General features: G+C 40.9%; 3 protein-coding genes across 4 annotated transcripts; 2 read left to right on the top strand and 1 right to left on the bottom strand.

Moving 5' to 3' along the window:
• Nucleotides 1-4463: 4463 nt before the first annotated feature.
• Nucleotides 4464-6642, bottom strand: fam43a (family with sequence similarity 43 member A). Of its 2 annotated transcripts, none has more exons than XM_078258827.1 (2): nucleotides 6563-6642; nucleotides 4464-6438 (listed from the first exon to the last, which is right to left on the bottom strand). In XM_078258827.1, the coding sequence occupies exon 2, from the start codon at nucleotides 6400-6402 to the stop codon at nucleotides 5362-5364; it is 1041 nt and encodes a 346-aa protein (XP_078114953.1). In that variant the 5' UTR covers nucleotides 6403-6438; nucleotides 6563-6642; the 3' UTR covers nucleotides 4464-5361. The 2 variants fall into 2 exon arrangements, with proteins under 2 accessions (XP_078114953.1, XP_078114954.1); XM_078258828.1 differs by having other exon boundaries at nucleotides 4464-6435; nucleotides 6563-6634.
• A 1338-nt stretch (nucleotides 6643-7980) lies between these two features.
• Nucleotides 7981-14145, top strand: lsg1 (large 60S subunit nuclear export GTPase 1). Its single transcript, XM_078258826.1, has 14 exons — nucleotides 7981-8235; nucleotides 8970-9096; nucleotides 9650-9770; nucleotides 9866-9952; nucleotides 10141-10227; nucleotides 10334-10394; nucleotides 10709-10885; nucleotides 11116-11460; nucleotides 11560-11661; nucleotides 11765-11899; nucleotides 12168-12300; nucleotides 12469-12548; nucleotides 13181-13360; nucleotides 13476-14145. Exons 1-14 carry the CDS (start codon nucleotides 8137-8139, stop codon nucleotides 13653-13655), a joined length of 1914 nt encoding a protein of 637 aa, XP_078114952.1. The 5' UTR covers nucleotides 7981-8136; the 3' UTR covers nucleotides 13656-14145.
• Nucleotides 14146-15121: 976 nt separating this feature from the next.
• tmem44 (transmembrane protein 44) lies at nucleotides 15122-21920 on the top strand. Its single transcript, XM_078258825.1, is given in 11 exon segments — nucleotides 15122-15168; nucleotides 15170-15403; nucleotides 15490-15616; nucleotides 15688-15778; nucleotides 16041-16195; nucleotides 17275-17361; nucleotides 17477-17647; nucleotides 18029-18190; nucleotides 18471-18539; nucleotides 18653-18772; nucleotides 21641-21920. Coding segments are annotated over 11 exon segments (1449 nt in total). The 5' UTR covers nucleotides 15122-15136; the 3' UTR covers nucleotides 21842-21920.
• The last annotated feature ends 988 nt before the right edge of the window (nucleotides 21921-22908 follow it).

The raw sequence follows: 22908 nt of genomic DNA, 5'->3' as shown, positions 1-22908 counted from the left end.
GAGCAGACTGTATGGAGACCAACCGAGAATTGTCTTATGAGACACTCAGCATGTATGATTAACGGTGGAGATAAAATGCTGAATGATGGCTGAGTGCACAGTGATGAAATATTATGTAAGTACCTGTAACTGTGTATGTGGTGAACTGAGGAAGGAGAGGTTATGAGATCCTAGCTGAGGGAAACTAGCGTTGAGTCCCATAAAACCTTTTCTCCCATGCATCTCTTATGATTCTTTCTACCTCTGTGGCCATAGGTGTCATTTAAACTGGGGAGGCTTTTTGACATAGTCCCTTCTGTCCTCATCACTTCTTAAAAGCAAAATTATTAAAATGTTCTGAAAAATAGAAGACAGAAAACACATTTATGTCAGATATGTTTTAAATGTGAAGAAAGTTGTAGCTATGAGCAGAAATCTTGCTGAAACACATCTGAGCTATTCCAGGGGTTTATAAATTAATAGAAATGCATTCATTTATCATCGATGTGAACAGGCACATTTAAAGAGGTTACTTCCACACACAAAAATAAATAAGACATTTCCACCATAAATGTTAGCATAACAATTCACCAGAATGCAGTAAATGAAGTGTTTAACGCAAAAGAATGTCCTGGGGTAAGAGGACCCCCAGACCCCCCCACATAATATTTTACCCCCTCCCTCCCTCCCATGTTTAAATTAAATCTGTGCGCTTGCATAGATTGCCATTACTTGTGCAGTCAACGTTGTTGTGCGTTTTATGCTCAGAAGGCCTGTTTTCGTATATTTCCCTTTGATGCCAACTTATGCAATTGTTTTCCCAACCCGCTGTAATTATCTGCTCTGCCCTCATACCAATCCTCCTGACTTTTCATTGAGTGACATCATCAGGTCATCACCCCATCAGCCTCAGCTGTACTTTGTTCTTAGTGCTAAATAGCAAATGTTAGCATACTAACACGCTAAACCAAGTTGGTTAACATGGTACAAACTACCGGCTGGACATCAGCATGTTAGCATTGTCATTGTGGGCATTGTTAGCAAGCTCATGTTAGCATTTGGTTCAAAGAGCCGCTGTGCCTAACTACTGCCTCACAGAGCTTTTAGCATTACATAGCTCAACTTGTTAGCCACCGGTGCATAAAATCACTGACACCTATCTGAATGTTTTACAGTCACTTTAAATGGATGCACTTTCTCAAAAATTCATTAAAGTATGTCTGTCATTGCAGGTTGATGCATCTTTTCTCCACTTCAGCCAGAGCAGCACCTTCGAGGACGCAGCACATGAAATGAAGACAGTTGAGCATGTACACACACACACACACACACACACACACACACACACACACACACACACACACACACACACGTACAACTCCCAGAGGACAACTGTCAGATTCAAACTAATGAGAGCTGAGGTTGGCATCATAATAGATTTTTTTTCTCTATCTGTCTGTCTCTGTCTTTTTCACATTCACAGCATCCTTGTGAAGTCATTAGTGGACTCTGACATTGTCTGACTCCAATTGTTGTTTCTGTAGCTGATGACCTTGTTAATTACACACCTTAATGCTACAAATAGTAGTGTCGCATCCAGCTCCTCCTCACCTGCCCCAAGTTCTGATTTGCTGTCTACATAAAGCATCTAATTATGATGTGAGGGCATGCTGGGACATGTTACTCTCTGCTATTCCTGGAGATTTGTTTTTAATGTTTCCACAGTCAAGAGAAGGTCACAATCCCTCTATGCTCTGATTCAACCTCTCTGACATCTTAGTGCTGCTAGTGTAATCCAATCTGGGCATACTAACTAACGGCTGTGCTTTCCTGGCCCATCCATTTTCATGCGTGGTTCAAAATGAAGCTGTGTGTCTGTCTGGCACTGGTGATGGTCTGGTACAGCGATGGCCTGCAGGATCATTCCACTAGCAGGGAACTAGTAGGTAAACTCTGCTCTTCTGCTTTTGTGTCAGACCAGGCAGTGACCGTCATATATTCTTTGTTTTGAGGATGGTTAAGTGAAGTTAAAATTATAATCAGAGCAATTCTCTAATTCTAATGTGATTTATCTTGATGAAGGGTTTTCATGTTAACAGGGTATCACTGCAAAGAGGAGAAAAGTGGCAAGTACCCAGAGAAAACTTTATGTTCATTAAACCCTGTGCTACACTTTTATACAGTGGTAGAAAGTACATTTACTTGAGTACTATGCAGTTTTAAGGTACTTGATTATTTCATAATCATCCGTCACTGAAAAAATAAAAATGCTTTTGTCCATTACCAGCTAGCATGTTTAATAACAGCATGAAAGCTGGGCAAGCATTAAAAACCAACAGCAATACACTTGACTTCTGTGAGTGCCAGACAATTTTATTGTTGCATCGCCTCTTTCCCTGTGATTCACACATGCCTGACAGTAGGTTAAACAAACACCTCAGTATTTGTTTGAGGGAAAAGTGAATGCAACATGCAAGTTCTCTCATATAAGCCAGGAACTCTCTCCCTTGACAGCTTCAAACATGTTCTACAACCACTTGTCATCCACAAACACTTTCAATCCTTTAATTGTGTTAGTGGGCTGGCTGCACGTGTGACTCATACCCAGGTAACCCTACAGACCAAAATTGCTTTTGCAGAGGTGGGACACAAGGACAGGCTGTACGAAAATGTTGATCAGACAGAAATATTAAACTACAAATGCTTCGAGCAGCTGTAAAAAGCAGAAATAGCAGACGGATGGCCGAATGCTGCTCATATGTCTACACGTTTATGTGGTAAGGCTGTCCACTAATTACATTGAGCTGGGCACATGCTTATGATGTAATACTATCTTCGCAGTATAAGGGTAACTTCTGCTGGGCTGCAGCTGGTGTAGACAGGGCATTACACCACATAAGGAGGAGAAACTAACTGTGTGGGTTTCTGCGCTGTTGCTATTTCAACTCAAATGCACGATAACCATTTGACAATCCACAATGATTTAGCACGTCTCTCTCTCTCTCTCTCTCTCTCTCTGTGTGTGTGTGTGTGTGTCCTGAAAGCACATCAATTCATAATGAGCTGCTGAGAAGCTTTTTATAGGACTCACCAACCGCTGGCTGAAAATACATTAACCTTCTGTCTCTGGATCTCTTTCTAAATCCATAGTGGGAGTGTTTTTGTTTTCAGTGAATACCTCAGCATGGCCAATGAGATTGTGTCAGCTGGTAAAACACTGTCTGTGCAGATAACAATCCCCATATCCACCTCTACTGAGCAGTAGGGAGCCTCTTTTCTCCCTCCCCATGTCTTTTTCAGCCCTGTTAGTGTGCTCTGGTGGTGTTAGTAAGAATATGCCTGGCTCTGGGGGAGCAACCCTGTATGCTGTGGGCTTTGGGATGCGGCCCCAGCAGACAGACGCATTAACACTAATGGCTTACGTACATCAATGCATCAATATCTGTGTGTTCCAGTTGATACTGTTCTATCTGAATAACTGGCAGGGAACTGTGTGCCTGTGCGTAGGCCTGTTGCTGTGTGTGAAAGGAAGTGACAGTGACAAGTCTTCCACATTTAGAGAACCAAGACAAGTTGTGTCACTGCTGCTTAGTCACACGCCTCTCTGACCACAGGTCATAGGAGCTGGCATGCAAGGTGAGTCTGTCTCTTTGCCCCTGTAGGTGTCAGATATTAAGTCTAATGTACTGGCATTTAATTGAAGGAGTAACCTTATCTTTTATCAGTGTCACTTCCATGTATTAACTGTTATTTTAGTAAAGTCAAACTAACACGTGACCACTGGTGGAATATAACTAGGTACATTTACTCAAGTACTATATGTACAATTTTGCAGTACTTGTATTTCCATTTTGCAGTACTTCTATTCCATTACATCTCAGAGGTAAATATTGTACTTCCTACTGCACTAAATTTGTCTGACGGCTTTAGTTATTAGTTACTTTGCAGGTTTAGATTATCAATAAAAATTTTAAATCAACTAATATGTTATTATAAGCACCCAGCAATATATAAAGTTATTGAAATGAGCTCCACCTTTACCAGCTGTAACATTAAAGTGATAAACACATGAATGCATCATTAACTATAATCCACTAATATAATATAATATATATATATATATATATATATATATATATATATATATATATATATATATATAATCCTGAAATGGGCTATTCTGCATAATTAGTACTTTAAGTACATATTAAATGCTAATACGTGTTATACTTTTACTTAACTAAACATTTGAATGCAGGACTTTTACTTTTTACACTGTGGTATTGCTATTTTTACTTAAGTAAAAGATCTGAGCACTTCTTCCACAACTGCACGTGACACTATTAATGGAATGGAATCAATGGAATGAATGGGCCTTCAGTACCTTAATTGAATAACTTCTACAGCCTGTTCCCTGAAAGCAATTTGGCGAAAAAGGACAAAGCTCCAGCCAAGAATATAATATATATATATAGTCCATAAAGCTGAGAAAGGCAGTGTCTTTATTTAGCAGCACTGCACATCTGACCTCAATGTGAGCCTCTCAAGGTAAACCCCATTTATATCAAAAAGCACCAAAGGAAAACATGACCTACTTGGTTTCCAATACAAATCTACACAATGACATTATATAATTTTTTTTTTTTATTGATAATTCTATGAGGTTCACATAACAAACCACTTTTTCTTTAAAAAATAACATATTTAAACATCTTCACTTTACATCTTAATACATAAAGGTTTTTTCTTTTGCACAGCAAAGATATGACATTTATGTTTCAGACAACATACAAACATTTTGTACATGTAGTCAACATAATACTTGACTGAATTCCACAACAGTGCAAAATAAATGTAAATAAACAGGCTGTTACAGAAGCGCTCTGACAGGAAAATTAAGGATGCCTGTTTAGACCCACTGAACCACTTAGGAAAAGACCATAACGTGCTTTAAAAACAGAATATTTTTGGATCATGATGAGCATCTTTCAATAGAAAAACGTAATTTTCAAAAGAGAAAGAAAAAGTTAAGTAAACAAGCTTGAGGATACAACAAATCCTCTTAAATAATAAAAGAGATGGAATTAGTGCCCTGCGTCCTAGGGCGCACTGGGATTTTGTCGGTTCAACCAGTCATCTCTCAAATGGGCATGTACTTGGTTTTTTGCTTTTTTTTCTGTTTACACAATCTTCAAATATCATTCAGTAGCCTAATTGTGTGTTTAGTGCGGTAATTGTCCCAGAATCCTCTTTTTTCTGGATCATTTCAGCTAGTCGTGGAGGCACCAGATTAGACAAACACTCTCCAATAAGGTTGACGACTGAGGAAATGTTTCTTGTGTAGACAACAAAACAGAGGCGCCCAGAAATGCCTAAACTTATTCAAGCAATTTCCTGCACCTTTACCTCCTCAAACCCGTTAGTAAGCGGTGGGGGCTCCTGGTTGCTCTCGATGGAGGACTCACTCCCCGTGCTCTCTCCAGACAGAAGTCTGGTGACTCTGAGGTCAGCTTTCAGTGTCCGCACATCGTTTCCTATGCTCATCTCTCCCAAATCGTTAATAATCTGAGTCAACTCCTGTTTACCGTTGGGAACACAATCATCGTCCGTGTCCAGAATGTCCTCACACTCAAAGTGCATCGCTTTCTCCTCCTCCTCCTCCCCGACCAAGTCCTCTGTTATGGAGCCCAGTTTGGGCGCGCTCCGGCTGCGCTCCACCGGGGGTTTGTAGTAACACTGTCCGTTCAGCAGCTTCCTGATGGGGACCAATGGGATGGTTTGTTCCCCTATGAGCTGCTGCTGCTGGTGCCTTGCATCGTCCCTCCGTTTTAGTCTTTTGAACTCAGCCAGGGCCGTGGCCGATGTCTGGTACAGCAGCAGCGCCATGGCCTTTGCCTTCTCCGGCTTGGACACCAGCACTGCGTGGCAGCGCAGCATCACGGCCTTGTGCTTCATTTCGTGCCTGTAAACCCAAGCGAAAATCTTGGGTAGCCTCGGGTCCGCGACGCAGTAGGTTATCCGGTGCAGCAAGTACAAGTGCCCCGGCCTCCTGGCCTTGTCGTCCATATGCACCATCCGGATGCCCTGCGAACTGATGGTCAGTCTCATCTTGGTACCGTTCTTGCCCATTTCGCTTTTGCCCCAGATCTTGCTCACTGCCACGTCCGTGCAGCCGTCCCCTTTGGACTGGATGGTGGTGGCATTCCCAAGGTAGAGCACCGTGTATGTGGGGTCATCACTGGTGATCTTCACCTTTTTCCTCTTTGACTTGAACATGCTGCCCACCCTGTTGAGTGCGCTCTCGGGGCAGGACTTGGCGAAAGAGGTGAGCGCAGAATAGTTGAGGCTCACCGCATAGCCCTTCTGCTTGGACTGCTTGTCTTCCTCAATCAGGTCGAACTTATTCTTTTTCCAAGGCAGCATTGTATTGCTGTGTCCAGTCAACAGCAACAAAGTCTACTGAGAGAGAAAGAAACAAATAAACTTTGTATTAACCTACTACTACTATATCCGCAAAGCGTTTATTTCCCTGTCAGGTCATTTATAAGCTACTCTGTAAGAAATGAACGCAAAGACACCGTACTTCATCTGTTCATCCTCTAAAGTGCTCTTGTCCATTGTGGTGTCGACCGTCTCGCCGAAGTTCCGAATGGAGTCTGCTGCTGTAGGACGAGCTTCGTAGATTATATACAGGGAGAAACCATTTGAGACACTGTATGGGGGGTGGCTGAACCAAATGAGAATAGACCTGCATTGGTTAGTATCGATTATGTTCATTGATACAAAAACTCTCACGTTTGCCTGCTGTTTCCAAATAGCTGCAGCATATTTTTTATACAGTTATACAGGCTAATAATAATAATAACTAAAACATAATCTTTTCATCATTTAGCAGCATACTATTATTAATATTTATACAAGGTGTAACTGGGAATGTCAATTAATATCTATAGGTTAGTACTATACAGAAAAATGTGAGACATAGGCTATAACATATATATAGCCTATGTATAACAACATCTCTCTACATTTCTATAGGACTATCATAGTGATAGTTTAAGAGATTAAAACATAAGGAATCTAGTTTAAAACAAGTAAAATCACCACTGAGTGCAAAGTAACTGCGTCCCCATATATTTTAGATAAATAACTGTAATTGTAATGCCTTACGAATAATTAGGCAACCGTATTTCCCACCCCACCATATAAGGTTTGTTTGAAAAAAATGTATTGACATCGTCTCTCACATTTTTTTAAAGTTAGATTTATAATGAGTCATTTTACTATAGGCCTATCTATTAAAACATTGGGACTTTGAGTGTTCTCTCCTGAGATGGAACAAACACATTCACCATCAACAATCTTTTGTATCGCACTTAAACGCAATTTTAACAATAAAAACATAAAGCGATCAGAATAACACATTGACCCATGGTAAATTAAGAAATGTAGAAATATAAAGTAGCCAACTAATTACTATATCAGTGAGTTCATCATTTTGGTTTGTTATGTGTTCAGTAATATAGTCATTCTGATAAGTTTTTGCTGCCATCTTTTGGTTGACATCAGAAGTGTATTTTTTCATCTTGTGCGTTTGCGTGGTGATGGAAGGTGATTTTCTTATTAATTTGCGCAATACTGACTTGTGAATTGTAATCCACTTTAGTAATATATTCACGAGGATTGTATTTACATTATTTACGGTAATTGTAAACCTGATGGCGAGTAGGCACGGGGAACGAATATTGGTACTTTCCTATTTTCTTCAGGGCACCTTTAATAGCTGGACAAACAAGTGGACTGTACCACATGGATATAAAATAAGAACCATAGCTATGTCACTGAAGATGCTGACAATAACGCAGATATTACACCAGGTTTTTAGTGGTTAATTATGCAGACGTGGTATGACAATTCGTACTTCTTAAATAAAATATATCAATCAATATCTCCAAGTAGTTGAGGTCGATTCGTCCGGATATGAGGCTCGAATGGTTTCTCCCACTTCCTGTTTTTACGACCCTAACAACTATAGTGCACATGGGACACACTTGCTAGTGACATATAGTGTTTTTGCACCCTTCAGATATAATATTTTACTGTTTCTTGTGTGAAATATCGTATTTTATTACAGAAGTGACAACATCAGCAGTTAGTATGGGTAAGAAGAAAGCAGGCGGAGGAAGCGGACTGGGCCGAGCTCTGATCAAGGAGAGACTCCAGGCAGGCCGAGGAAACAAGAGGGGCGACTCGTGGGTATGTCATAGCAACAACTAGAGGATACTTATTGTACACTGTTCATTATATATTATGAAGTTCAAGTTCACTGTCGGCCATTGTTTTAACTACCATACAACACGTGGATTTCAGAACAGCTGTCAATAGTTTTGAAACGTGTTGTTGTTTGAACCAAACTCCCTTAAGAAAGTTTAGCATAAATCCATCGCCCCTTTGCACATCGGCAACGTCAAGCACTTTAATACCTGTTCGTAATAAATAAGCGGTATACGTGCAGTTTAGTGTCCTAAATTCCCCATGCAATGTCCTTAATTAATTATGAACCTCCTAAACCACCTATGCTACCCTACCCCTAACCTTAACCTGTCTCAAATAAGACCCTCATCATTTGGGACACTCAGTTTTTGGAAAATAATTTGTGACACTAAACTGCACGTAAGCCTAAATAAGCTCCCGTTGTAAATTCGGCATGGAGATAAATTATACAGGAGCATTGTTTTTGCCAATCACAAGATTATTGTAACTGGTTTCTATCTATCTACTATAAGCAACGGTATGTATTCATGCAAGACAAGTATGAGCTAACAAGCTACAATGAGAACTGTTTCGGCGGAACACAACAGAGTTAAAGTATATCCACGTGACAGTCATGGTTTATTGTGGATGTTTTTTTCTGTAGTACTCACTACAACCCTAGACTAATATGTTGTTATTAATGAAGGCCTTATTTGACCCTTTTTCCACATTTGCAGATTCACACCAGTGAGCTGAACGATGGCTATGACTGGGGGCGGCTAAACCTGCAGTCGGTGACAGAACAGACTTCCATGGATGACTTTCTGGCCACTGCTGAACTGGCGGGAACAGAGTTTGTTGCAGGTATAAGTAATACCTCACTTAGGTCATGTGTAGTTCTTGGGTTGTCGTGCATGTGTATTGTGTCCAAAGATTGTCAATAATCTTTACATATCAAGCATGACAAGGTGTACCCATAGCCCCCATTCATGTCATTCTGACACAGTTGTTGTATGTATACATCATTTCAAACTGAATGCAGATTTAGCAGTTAATTGTTGACTCTCAAACCAAATTCACACTGGTTGCTGCACAGCAAATTTTGGGTTGTACCTGTGATATTGTGTTGTATGGAGCTGCAATGTGTCTATCCACTCTGTTTCCTAGGTATACAATGGACTTGCTCATGTCCCTAGTAGTCTTGTCATTGAGCACATGGACTGCTAGGTTCCAGTCTGCCTCACCGTTGCTGCTTAGAGGTTCATAGATAAATTGTTCCTGTGTTCTGGAGGAAGTTGGAATTTAGGCAGCAGCTTCGAGGGTGTTCGAATATATTTTGTATTAAATATTACTGTGTTATGCACTGCTCCTCTGTCCTTTAATTTCACTCTGACTATTTTTTGCTTTGTTTTCTTAGAGAAACTCAACATCAAGTTTGTGCCAGCGGAAGCCAGAGCAGGCTTATTAACAGCTGAGGAGCGAACCAGGCTGAAGAAGCTGCATGAAGACAACAAGCATTTCCTCAGAATTCCTCGGCGGTAATTAGAGCAGATCTAGATCATTTTAGGAAATTCCTGTACTGTATGTTTTGCATTTTTAAGTTTTGTTTATATCTCTCTCCCCCAATTTTAAGCCCCCACTGGGACGAAGGCACCAGTCCAGATGCCCTTCAGCAAGCAGAGAAAGACAGCTTCTTGGAGTGGAGACGAGTGCTTGCACAGTGTGTAATATTCTGTGAACTCAGTCACGTTTGCTCTTACAAATATTGTTTCCTTATAAGCAGTAGTGTTACTGTTGCATGTTCACTGTTGAGAAATTGTGCACAAAATTCAGAGCATTTGTAATATGGGTTACATCAGTGTAGGATTATCAGTATCAGCCATCTAACTGCAAGTGTTACCTCTAAAGGCTAGAAGAAGAACAGAAGTTAATTCTCACCCCATTTGAGAGGAACCTGGAGTTCTGGAGACAACTGTGGAGAGTGATCGAGAGGAGGTGAGGAACGAAAACTGTATACAGCTGTCCGCTCATACGTCTTTAATAAGGAATGTGTTTTCCTTACGTAATACTTAAGGCAAACTGTTTTTGTGTTTTCCTGTAGTGACGTTGTCGTGCAAATTGTTGATGCCAGAAATCCTTTGCTGTTCAGATGTCCTGACCTAGTGAGTGCATTTAGCAGGGTTGCTTAAATGGGAAAGGGAAGTTGCGTGCACTGCTGAAGGTGGATGTAACTGAACTGTGACCACACCTTTCAATGTACACATTCTCAATGCTGGGTTCTGTTTGTTCTCTTGTAGAGTTTTGATTTCCTTCAAGCTCTTATCTTTCTTCTGCGATTTTGTCCTCAAAGATTTGTTCTTAATGTAGTTATTTATAAATAAGTAAAACAATCAAATTAAATAAAAGGAATACACCTGCAGGAATACTGTACAAAGGTGAACTGAACGTTTGACATATTTCTGTTGTGTGCTGCCAGGAGTTGTACGTAAAGGAAGCATCGGAGCATAAGGTGAACATGCTGTTGTTAAATAAGGCAGACCTGCTGACCAGGGAGCAGCGGCGATCCTGGGCTAGACACTTCCAAAAAGAGGGGCTTAGGGCGGTTTTCTGGTCTGCGCTGGCTGAGAGAGACCGACTGGATGCAGAGGAAAAGGTGAGAAGGTGCAGGTTTGAGAAGCTGTACATAAACTCTGAATTATAGATTGTATGTGTTAATACATTTATTTACATTTCTTGTTAGCAAATACATTTCTTTACCAAGGGGAGCTGAATGCTTTCAGTTTGTAATTTCAGATTGTTTTGGAGGAATGTGTGTGAATGTAAGTAGAGACTTGCTGCTGCCTTTAAACCCAATATCAAAGTGCAAAACGTCTCTTCTCACAGGGCGTGGAAGTGGAGGATCCAGAGTGTGAAGAGAGTGACCCAGAAGAGGAAGGACGGCCAGACAATGACTTGACCCAAAAAGGAGCAGCTGGAGAGGAGGAGAAGGAAGATGAAGAGGGAGAAGAGAGTGGTACAGACGAAGAGCAGCAGGAAAAGATAACTGTAGAGGAGGAGGACTGGTACACCTGCTCAGAAGATGGCGAGGAGGAAGGGGCTGTTGGTTCCTCCAACAAACCCTCCTTCTACAACTCCAGCCGTCTGCTGCATAAGGATGAGCTGCTTGACATGTTTAAGGCTGTTCATAACGGGCCCAGGTGTAAGGAAGGACAACTGACAGTGGGACTGGTGGGGAAAACTTAACACTATACATTCGACTGCAAAATGCATGCTGTGATCAAGTCACCCTTTGAGTTTTGTGATTGACTATGTGTATGAATTCAACAGGTTGGGTATCCTAATGTGGGAAAAAGTTCCACCATCAACACTATTTTAAGGAACAAGAAGGTGTCCGTTTCAGCCACTCCTGGACACACTAAGCACTTTCAGGTACAGGACTACTCTTTAAACCTCTCAACATGAATTCAAGTCGTTCATTAACGGAAAGCATAAGGTGCGATTGATTTTGTTGCCTTTTCTTGATGTATCACAGACTCTGTATGTGGAGCCAGGCCTGTGCCTCTGTGACTGCCCAGGGCTGGTCATGCCCTCCTTTGTTTCTACCAAAGCTGAGATGATCTGCTCTGGGATCCTGCCCATTGACCAGATGAGAGATCACGTACCTGCAGTCTCCCATATATCCTTTCTGCAGCAGCTTTTTCAGTCAGTGACACAACGGCCTGAAACTGAATCATCCAATCACGACTGCACCCTTCTGTCGCTGAACCCCAGCATCAGTTGTTGATTTATTCACTGCAATGACTTCAAATAACCAAACTTAATTTTACATTGTTGTGTTGATGTTTAAAATGGTTTACCTAGAATCTTGAATTTGAACATCATGAAGCTCACAGCCCCCCCAACTTTAAGAATTTCTTGGACCTGGTCCTTAACAGATTTGTCACATATGTCAGCTGATCCCTAGGCATGTGTTAGAAGGCACCTATGGCATCAACATCATCCGACCACGAGAAGATGAAGACCCCGACAGGCCCCCCACGTCTGAGGAGCTGCTGATGGCTTATGGATGTGAGAATACCGGATACTTATTGTAATTTGCCCACTTCATGTTTGCTCGTTTTCTTAGTTTCTCTTGAATGCGTTCTTTTTATCTGCTCTGTTTTTGAAAGCATTGTGTAAACTCTGCTTTTAGGTAAGAGCCACAAACGTTTATTATTGCGTTTCCCTCTGTTTCAGACATGAGAGGCTTCATGACGACGCATGGCCAGCCTGATCAGTCCAGATCAGCCCGGTACATCCTGAAGGATTATGTCTGCGTAAGTGCCAGATCCGAGTCAGAACTGAAAAACTAGTAGAGGTGCAACGATGAATCGATTAATCGATTAGTTGTCAACTATTAAATTAATCGCCAACTATTTTGATAATCGATTAATCGTTTGAGTCATTTTTTTATTAAATAAAATAAGATTTCTCTGATTCCAGCTTGTTAAATGTGAATATCTTCTAGTTTCTTCTCTCCTTTGTGACAGTAAACGGAATATCTTTGAGTTTTGGACAAAACAAGACATTTGAGGACGTCCTCTTAGGCTTTGGGAAACACTGATCCACATTTTTCACCATGTTTTGACATTTTTATAGATCAAACAACTAATCGATTAATCGAGAAAAATAATCAACAGATTAATCGACTATGAAAATAATCGTTAGTTGCAGCCCTAAAAACTAGTATAAACTAGTCACTAGAATTTTTGTTGTTGGTTTTGCCTTCTTTTGTATAGTATGTAAGGTTGAACAGGGCATAAGGGAAACATCCATTGAGTACCAAATGTGTAGACAGTCTCCTGTAACACCTGTATCATTGACTAAAGATGTATGAAAATATGTGCATACTGAGAAAAAAACATCCTCTCCCCAACAAACTCTTCCTAACAATGTTGACTCCTTACAGGGAAAGCTTCTGTACTGCCATGCTCCTTCATATATTAATGCTGAGGACTTCCAGCCGCAGCACAACAAGTTCCTGAATAGAGACTCGGACGGCTGTGACCTCTCCTCCTCCTCCACAACAACAAACAAACAGAAAATCCGGAGAATTGAAAATGTGGTTGACAAGAACTTCTTCCATCAGGTACGGCAGATCTACTGTCCTCTTGTTAGTAAGAAAAATGCCTTATTAGCAGTTATCAGTTGTCATAAAATAAAAAATTGAAATGCTTGAGTATTGATGGGATCTCTGTTTTCAGGAGAATGTGCGGGCGCTCTCTAAGGGGGTTCAGTCGGTCATGGGCTACAAGCCAGGCAGCGGACCTGTCGGCCCCGGAAAACCTGGATCAGAGGCGGTGGTGGGAAAACCCTGGAAAAAACACGGCAACCACAACAAGAAGGAGAAAGTACGCCGTCTTACCAAGCATCTGGACGCCTGACGATAATCTCAAATCAAAGCATTTTTAATTACAGATACATTTCAGCAGGAATGGAAGAACCCTCCACTGCAGTTCACATGTGATTCCAAAGGAATTTATGCTGATCAGTATCTGTAGGTAGATGTAGGCCCTTTAATCCTGAGAGTATGGAAAGATCAGACTGTCTCTATTATTATATTAACAAATGATAATCATGTACAGCTCTGGGTAGAAAATCATACTGGTGCAATGCATTCCATAAACTGGATCACCAGTTATACACCCAATCTCCCCACTGTGTTCAGAAATGGACTCAACATTCAGAGGATGTGAATTTTATTACACATTGAACAGGACATTTTCAATTTGTATTTTGAAGGTGTTTCAAAAGACACATTACAAAGTCTACATTAACCATATACATTACTGTATGTTTGATACTGCTTTTATCCATATACAGTTGTGATTAATGTTACTAAGATTATAAAATAAATTGAACGTTTTCATGTTGCATCCCTCCTTTACTCCATTTCCACAAGGTTATCACTGGTTAATGCTGCACAGTGCAAACTGAAAGAAAAATAATCAGTGTATTAGCAAACGTTTGGAAAATTCAAATCGCAAATTTAAATAATTATTCATCTACGAGGGCATATGTATTCCTGTAAAGGTTCATCTATTTGCTGCAGTTTAGAAGTATAAAAAATGTACATTAATCAATAATTGAATATCATCATTTAATGAAATGACTAATGTGAAAAGGCTCACCCATAGTGTTTATAACAAAGTTGAATTCACCAAAACTTTGCAGACGATTGTTTAAAAATAAGAGTTGGGGCAGACCTAAAACATCTAGATTTGATCTCGGGCTTTGTGTTATGCAGGGGATCTAATACCCAGACTAGCATATTGAATTGATTTATTATCAGATCTCAAGGTTGTCGAGCCAATCAAGGAATTGTGTTCAGTGATTGCCCAGTGCTTTCAGCCAAGAGGCCTCAACAAGAGAGGCCGTGACCCTTCTAAACAATGAAAGAGGAGAGGTCTTTAGAGCCCACTCCAAGGACTGTGTCTATCAAAGCGTTCTAGCCACCAACTCTCCTTTAAAAACCTGTGAATTAAAGGTTTCTCCCCCGCGCCATGGATGTAAGAAAGTTGAGCAGAACTTCCCTCCATCATCAGGACTGCCTGTGTGAGCCTGAACCTCGGGAGGATGCAGCACCTGACATAGGATTCTGCTCCTCGGGGTGGGCAGGACCGTGATCCTGATTACTGGATGCCAATGTCTGCCAGTGCTCGACTTTGTACAGGTTTGACTTTTTTTTCCTTCTTTTTCTTTCTTTATAAGGGATGCATTCATTTCAAATTAGCTTTCAAACGTGAGACTTCTAGCCTACATCTAATTTCCCACAGCATCCAGTATTCCGTAGTGTATCACAGCACAGGTGAGCTCCTCCCTAAAATAAGCAGGCGCTTCCATTATGCTCTTGTGCTTCTGGCGGATGCATTGCAGCACAGGTGTTGCACGGATTCGTTTTTTTTCTTCTAGTACCACGAAATGCAAACAACATATTCGCAATTAATATGGGGGGACGTTCATTGACCCTAGAGGGTCAGACGAGAGGAAATCTCAACACTTTTCTCTACATTTTGGTTGAATTTTGCGTCGATTCAGTCACTACCTGTTTCTCTCATGGCGCAGATAAACTTTGCGTCCCCATCGGTCTCAGCTTCCTGTCTGCGCTGCTTTTACTGCTGTCATGCTTTCTGTAAGTAGTTTTTCATTCTGTACTTTCTTACGTTCCAGTAATTTATTGAAAATGATCTTACATTAAACCCGTGTCAACTCTTAAAGGCTCGTGTATCAGAGGTGCACATTTCGGGGAGGGAATCCAGGAGAAACCATCACTTTCCTCTACAGCCTCCTCGGTAACATGTGCAGCACAATTGGAGCCATTCTGTCCAGACAGCTGCATATTCAGGTAGCATACTTTTAATCGTAGCACGTATCTTTTGCATGCAGTAATAACTCATTTCTGCTTCCTCTCTGTAGGTTTTGATGGGTGCTTTTGCTGCTGCTATGGATGCTGTCAGTTTTATGGCATGCTGTTTCCCTGTGCTCCTGTGCTGGAACTCAAAGGCAGGTGCGTTTAGAGTAATGCCAATTCTCAATAATAATGCAAACCTTATCATTCCCAGAACTCGATCAACTGTACACTGTTCAAACAAAGTAGAGGAAGGTAGCACAGGTGTTTTAGTATTAGCACCTAACTAGCTAAACCCTTTAGGCAAAACAGCAAGGAGACTTATCAGAGACGCTCTACAGATAACCAAACAAATGAATAGAGGATGTGTTATAACTGTGCCCAACTGCCAAAACCTCCTTGTGTGTGTGTTCTCCCTCAGAAAGGAGGCTGAGGATGAAGAGGGGGCGGAGGAGGCAGCACCTCCTTGCTGTGTGTGTATTGATGGTGGTTGCAGGAGGTTTTCTGAAGTCCATGGTGACCCAGCCAGCAGACAGACCTCTTAGCGTGAGGAGACTTCTGCATGCCACCCTGCAAGTAAGCACACACACCACCACCGTGGCCAGTTGTAGTCCTTTAATTGCGCAGTGCAGTTCCATGGACAAATGCATTTCCATTTAATGTGTTGCGAGTGACTGGTGGAATGTATTTGTGCATTTACACTTTACTCACACTTATATGTCGTTCCGTAGTTTTAAATACTCAGTAGTTCATATATTTCACATCTTAAATTTCTTTTTTTTCTTTTTTTAGGATACATTTTTTATTATTTTTATATTTTTGAACCTACAGAACAAACACAATTGAACAATAACAAAAACCATCTCCCACCCCCCACCCTCTGCGTTCTCGAGGAAAACAAAAACAAACAAATAAGCAAAAACAAAAACAGAAATCACACCTTGCCTAGTCACTCTCCTCTAATTCTTGTGGTGCTGAGGTCATTAGGACTGATACTTGTGCTGCTGCGTTTTTCCATAGGTTGATAGTTGATGATTTGGCTTTGTTAATCCTTGCTGTAGGGAGCTGTAGAGAGTACAACTATGTCTAGAAAATACGCCAACCACTGTTTTATACAAAGTGAGTGGGGGGGGGGGGAGCCAGTGTTGAGCTATAATTTTCTTGGTTGCAGTTGAGCCGGCTAGCCAAACTTTCTTCTGTCTCCCAAGCAGGTGTAATTTAGAGTCATCATTAAGTAACAAAACAATGGGGTCAGTAGGAATTTGACATCCTATCACATCAGATATTATTGATGTTTTATTCCAGAACTCATGCACCTGTTCACACTCTCAGACCTTGTGCAGGAAAGTTCCAGTTTGTTCAGGTTGACAGAACGTGCAATAGGGAGTGGGAATGACTTTAGAGACGCATCTCTTCTGAGGAGTCCAATACGTCCTATGAGATATGTTGAAGTGGATCTGCTGGTGATTTGGGTTCTTGGAACAATGGAAAATGTTGTCCCAAACTGTCTCCCAGTTAATTGCGTTGCTCTAACATCTTCAATTTCTGCAGTGTGGATGGATGTTCATGTTCTTCAACACAACCTATTTAGACTTAATACCCTGACCTCGTAGTAACGTGTCTGACATAACAACTTAAAACTGTTCTTCTAACAGGACAACACTGAAATCCTGGGTTACATGCTTGGTCTGCTGTCCTGTGTGATCGCCTGTACCTCCAGGTTCCCTGGACTCTGCAGAGTAGTAAGTGACAAACAGTCCATGAGTGTTTTGTTGTCAGAGCCACTTATTGCTTTCCCAAAATAGTTCCCAGTTATAAATCGCTTATAAACAAATCACATTTGTTTTCTCTTTTTAGTACAGAGGACGGATGTTGACCAGGGCCTACGTGTTCTCTGGACTGCTGTGCTCACTGGCTGGTGCGCTCTATGCTGCTGCCATACTCCTCTACGACACTCAGTTTGCGTTTCTCTTAAGAGTCATGCCGTGGCTGCTGTCCACAATATGCTGTGTCATCCTGGACCTTCTTGTATTCTTATATAGCAAAGAGTGATACTGTTATGTTACTTACTCTGTCGGGCTCAGGGTCTCACACTAGCTATCAAAGCCTTTAACCAGGGCTTTGACCACAGAACTGGAGATGGTCTGTAGCATTTATAACACACTATTGATTTAGCTTTTCCAAGTTCTGAACTCTCTCTGGTAACGTTTTAAGCAGCAGCAATAACAAAAGGCACCATGACTGACAGGAAAAAGTGCAGCACAAACAGAAACCCAAAAGTCATAAGGAACTTCACAATACTGCCCACACTGTTGATTTCAATGATGTCTTCAATTGCTTGAATGTATGTGAATTTGTACTGATTTTCAACCAGGTGTGATCTGTTTACCTTAAATCCAACATCTTCAGATTCTTGTCATCTATTGGTGGAAGAGAGGGACCAGACAACAGCTTACCACTTTTTCTTTAGACACAGAGAGCCTTTTAGGTGGCTCGGGCTTCCCCCACAAGGATAACGCTGTCATGAAGAGACAGAGGAAACAGCAAGTTCATTCATCAGCACGAACAAAAGTAAGTTTTCATACTTCCTGTTTTAGGTCCTATTTGTGTTCCTAAACCCTTGGAATCGTACATGAATCCTGATCTTTCTGAGTGAATTTAAGTACGAAGTAAGTCATTGTTTTATATTTAACATTGACAATATAGGAATTTTACTTACTCTGTCACTTCACTTATTGATTTATCTGGTTGTATCAGCTTAAATGTGCATAAAGTAAAAAGAAGACGAGTCATTTTCATAAAATGAAATGTCTTGTTTTGAACATGATACTATTAAACCTTTTCTTCAAAGACAGAAAATGTCCAGAAGATGACTGAGATGGGCCGTTATATGGATGTCAGTGTTCAACCCGCAAAAAAAGTAAGCAAATAATCTGTGGTGGCACAGACTGCATACTCGCTGCATATTTTCTTTACATTAATCAGTGGTTATTCTTGCAGTGGAATATGTATGTATTTTTGTTTTTTCTGAAGGAGGTGAAGTTGTCCAAGGAGGATGTGGAGGACCAGCCTCTCAACAGGACGGTGCAAGTCGACAGTTTCTGCTCTTCAGATAACTCCTGTGACTCTTCACAAGTCAGCTCAGATCTGGAGGTGGGTTGGAGCCCTGTTTAGCCCTGTTGGTGAGCAGCATGACATTTTCTTACAAACTTGAGTACACTAACCAATCAGGGCAGATATCTAATAGAAATGCTTAATTAATACATTTAATGCAAAAATGCTGACACTGTAGTCAGCAACTGCACAATAAATTGTCATTGTTTTTTTTTAATCAACAATCATATTAACCTCTCTGATTTAATGTTTATCCAGGAATAACCTGGAAGTAATATTTCACCTTTATTTCAGTTCAATCAATACATTGACTCATCTTAATACCTCGGATATCTACTTCAGTTTTCTGTTGCCTGATTACACTTGTTAAAAACGTTTTGAATGTCTAAAGCTCAAGTCGGTCAATAATTATAGCTATGAAGTGTACTTCTTATAGTGTGCCACTAGGTGGCAACAGCATGTTGCCATAATTGTGTGATTACTGTGAAAGTATGAATGAATATACTGGATGTTTTAACATGTAACAGGATGTTTAACTGCTGTTAACTTGTGCTATATCACCTTGTGCCACCTGCTGTGAATACTTAATTTATTGCCTTTCCCTGCACAACACAGCACAGCAGCTTATGAAGAGACATTGTAATTGACCTACTTAAAGGGTTGAAACAACACTATCTGTTCTTCTGTCCATCTACCTCAAGCATCTCTAGATCTGTATACCTCCTGTATAATGGGCTATCTGTGTGAGATTAGAATACATGCCTCACAAATTAATTTTAAAAGTTATAATGAGCAAATGAAAGTCCAGCGCTCAGACAGGTCAGGAGTTTGTGCTGCTGCACACCAAGCTTTGTGCTTTTCACATGTGATTCTGAGGGAAGTAAATCAGACAGAGGTCAGGGGTTCTTGTAAGAAGACAACAGTCAGCATACTCTTGTAGGATTGATGAGTCAAACTCTATAGAGACCTGTGTGTGTGTGTTTTGTGGGTAAAAGTGTATGGAGAGAATATTTGTGAGAAGCAGGGTTTATATTTTAACTGGTGATTTGAAGTTAAGTGAAACGTGGCTTCATTCTGCAGTGTACAGTTGTGCCCAGAATTAAATATCGTCTACGCAGCAAAAAACAGTCTTGCTTTAGAGAACGGCTCATGTTTAAATGAACTCCTCTCTTTGAAAAGGAATAGTTTGAGTTGCAGGGAGAGTGAAATTACAAGCTTTTTCCTGTTCAGTCGCACACAGCCACAATAGAAACTCCCTAACTGTTGTGCTGTAGAAAGCCAAACTATGGAGGATGTCATTTAATCAGAAACAAAGGCAAATGGTGTGAGCATAAACAATTGCAGCTTGATACTGTTCACCAAACGGGAATAAGCAAATGACATGAATGTCCTTAGTATAGTCAGTGTTAGAGTAGGACTTTTACAACGTTTTGTACTATGTGTACAATGTTGTTGGCTGTGTGAAAACTCTTCCTCTTCAACTTAATCTAATTTCAACTCTCGTTGGTTGGTGGAGGCTTGTTTGCCAGAATGCTTTAGGAGCTTCCAAATATTCAGTGTTTTGGGGGCAGCTCAGATTAGTCTATATAACCAAATATATTAAACTCCTGATAATAACTGCTAATCTTTTCTGATCAGTGCTGAACAAATCGCTAGCCTGAAGTCTTTCTAAACATGGGACAACAGCAGGTATTTTCATGAATTGGTCCCTCCCCCTCTCTGGGACCCACTGGCGAGTAAGAATTAACAGAAGCTGTTTACTTTGATTGTGATTTTATGGATTGATGGTTTACACAGACAGTGTCAAATGTTTAATCTCTAGTACACATAACTCCATTTGAGTTCAAGACTGTCCTTTCATTTGGTTGCAAAACTTTCCCACTACATTAAACACAGAGGTTACTATAAAATGCTTCAAAGCAAGCTGAGGACAGAAAGAAAAAGATCATAGTGCTAGTGAACAATTTTTAGATGGATTTACATGTAACGTGAATTTAAATGTCTGCTTTTTACGATATCACCATAATTGCTGATCATGATAAAACCACACAACGTTTTGGAGTGTGCTGCCTGCAAACACAGTCTGAACAGCAGTGTGCAGCATTCACTGCAGCCAGCAGCTTGAGTTGTCCATTGTGCTGTGTGTTTCTTGCACATTTCTGCTGAGTGCTGGTTCTTAGCTGAGGTGGAGGTGAGGGGGGGACTGAGGGTTACAGTGAGGGTGGGGATTGTTTGAGATTTGTCCCAATTGTTCTCCTGTAAAGGACCCTTGATTAAAGACCAGGGTTGGGCCTGTCTGCCTAGGAAGTAGTGTGAAATGGTTGCCTTGTCTATAGGGGGCCAGTGTTACCCTCTGCTATTTTGGGAGACGTGTATGGTCTCTTGTGTGATGCCTGCTGTCCAGGACTTAACTATGTGTATGAGGAAGTCTATGCCTTTTGCATTCTTGACATGTAGCTGAGTCTCTAACACAACATGAGTCATAAAAAGGTATTTAATTTCAGGATCTCTTAACGTTACAAATAATCAATGTAAAAAAGGATAAGGATCAGGATCTCAGACAAAGTAATGAAAATATTCCTGTGCTCTGGAAATTATCAGGCAAGACGAAGAAGTGCTAGATGAAGGGTATTTTCAGTCAGGATACAAACTGCAGCCACTATGAGATATCTGTCAATTAAGCAAAACACCCCAAAAAATACCCCTCCTGAGGCCTTAATGTCTTGTTTACAGTATAACATTTTTTAATTCTCCCAAGACACAGAATAAGCTTAAATAAATGAATAGCTACAGGGATGGTTAAGAAGGTAAGACATAATGTCTTTCATATAAGCATTATAAAATATGACCTCATAATCCTCCGACTGTACACCGATTATTTTTTTTTGACCTGTCTGTATTTTCCAGTGGGATTTTGAAGAGGCAAATGCCCAGTGGAGTGAACCAACAGCAAAACAACAGGAGGGGGATGAGTTTCCACATCAGGAGTGGCCAACCAATCCCAAACCCTTTAACATCTGCACCTGTGCCATGTTTAGACTCCCACAGAAAACTCTGTCTGGTACAGAAGAGGGAGAAGAGGTCTCCTCTGCAAGCTTGGCAAAATGACAGACATGTCATTCTTGTTAGTGATGTGCTACACATCTGGTGCATTAATTTGAAGGGAAATAAAAAGTGTAAACGCTGATCTGTTACCTGTCTTGTTTTACTTTAAAGTTTAGCTAAAGTGTGTGCAATAAACTGCATCTTTCTCCTCACCTCAACAGCGATGAAAAAAGAAGGAATGAACATAAGGTGCAAGCACGCTACAAAAAAACAGGTACAGAACAAGATACAAGACAGGTACAGACATGTAGTGCACCAATGACAAAAATGTAGTGCAATAATAAACTATAATTACGAGGTGTGTGTGTGTGTGTGTACGAACGATTGGAGTCGTGTGAACAGCAGTGGGCTGAGCACACATCCCTGGGGGGCACCGGTGTTGATCACAATGCATTTCTTGTGGTCCAAGACCAGCTTCTCAAAGCACTTCATTGTGATTGGTGTGAGTGCTACAGGGCGGTAGTCATTGAAGCAGTACATCGATGACTTTTTCAACACTGGGATGCTAGTGGTGGTGACATGAAGGAGTGAAAGCCTGGCTCAGGGAGATGTTAAAGACGTCCATGAGCACATCTGCCAGCTAGTCTGCACGCTCCCACAATGTAAAGGAAGGTTTAAAAAAAATACCTCCCCCAATAAAACAATATGACGACCCCTCCTGCCTTGCAGGGTTATTGGGTCATATCCTGTATTTTGCTAGTCAACCCGGGTTATCAGGGCTGGACTGGGAAAAGGCCCGGCAGAGCAGATAAGCCCCAGACTTGATGGCCAGGGCTCCTCTGTCCTCTCCATCTGCCTGCTCCGAGGCTTTAAACGATAATGCTGGAGCAACAGACCAGGGCATTTTTAACTGAAGGAACTTCCTAAAACCTGATAACGAAACAATAAACAGATTAGAGCAAAGTCATGGAGCACATTTTTACTCCTCCCTGTTACATTTCCTCAAGCGACATCTGTCATCTGAGACAAATGACTGGGAAACAACTAATGAAGTATAACAAAGCAATTGCTGATAGCAGTAGAAATGAATTTAACTTAACACCTTATTTGGCGTGACACCATAGGTTGGG

This window comes from Sander vitreus, chromosome 9, assembly GCF_031162955.1.
Source record: "Sander vitreus isolate 19-12246 chromosome 9, sanVit1, whole genome shotgun sequence".
Lineage (NCBI taxonomy): Eukaryota > Metazoa > Chordata > Actinopteri > Perciformes > Percidae > Sander > Sander vitreus.
The sequence above is the reverse complement of the archived record's forward strand: the minus strand, read 5'-3'. Positions and strand labels throughout refer to the sequence as shown.

Excerpts from the sequence above, each read along its gene's own strand:
- fam43a (XM_078258827.1), bottom strand. The coding sequence starts at position 6,402 with ATGCTGCCTTGGAAAAAGAATAAGTTCGACCTGATTGAGGAAGACAAG.
- lsg1 (XM_078258826.1), top strand. The coding sequence starts at position 8,137 with ATGGGTAAGAAGAAAGCAGGCGGAGGAAGCGGACTGGGCCGAGCTCTG. Across the intron at positions 10,228-10,333 it reads TGGAGAGTGATCGAGAGGAG|TGACGTTGTCGTGCAAATTG; the intron begins GTGAGGAACGAA and ends GTTTTCCTGTAG. Across the intron at positions 11,900-12,167 it reads TGAGAGATCACGTACCTGCA|ATTTGTCACATATGTCAGCT; the intron begins GTCTCCCATATA and ends GGTCCTTAACAG.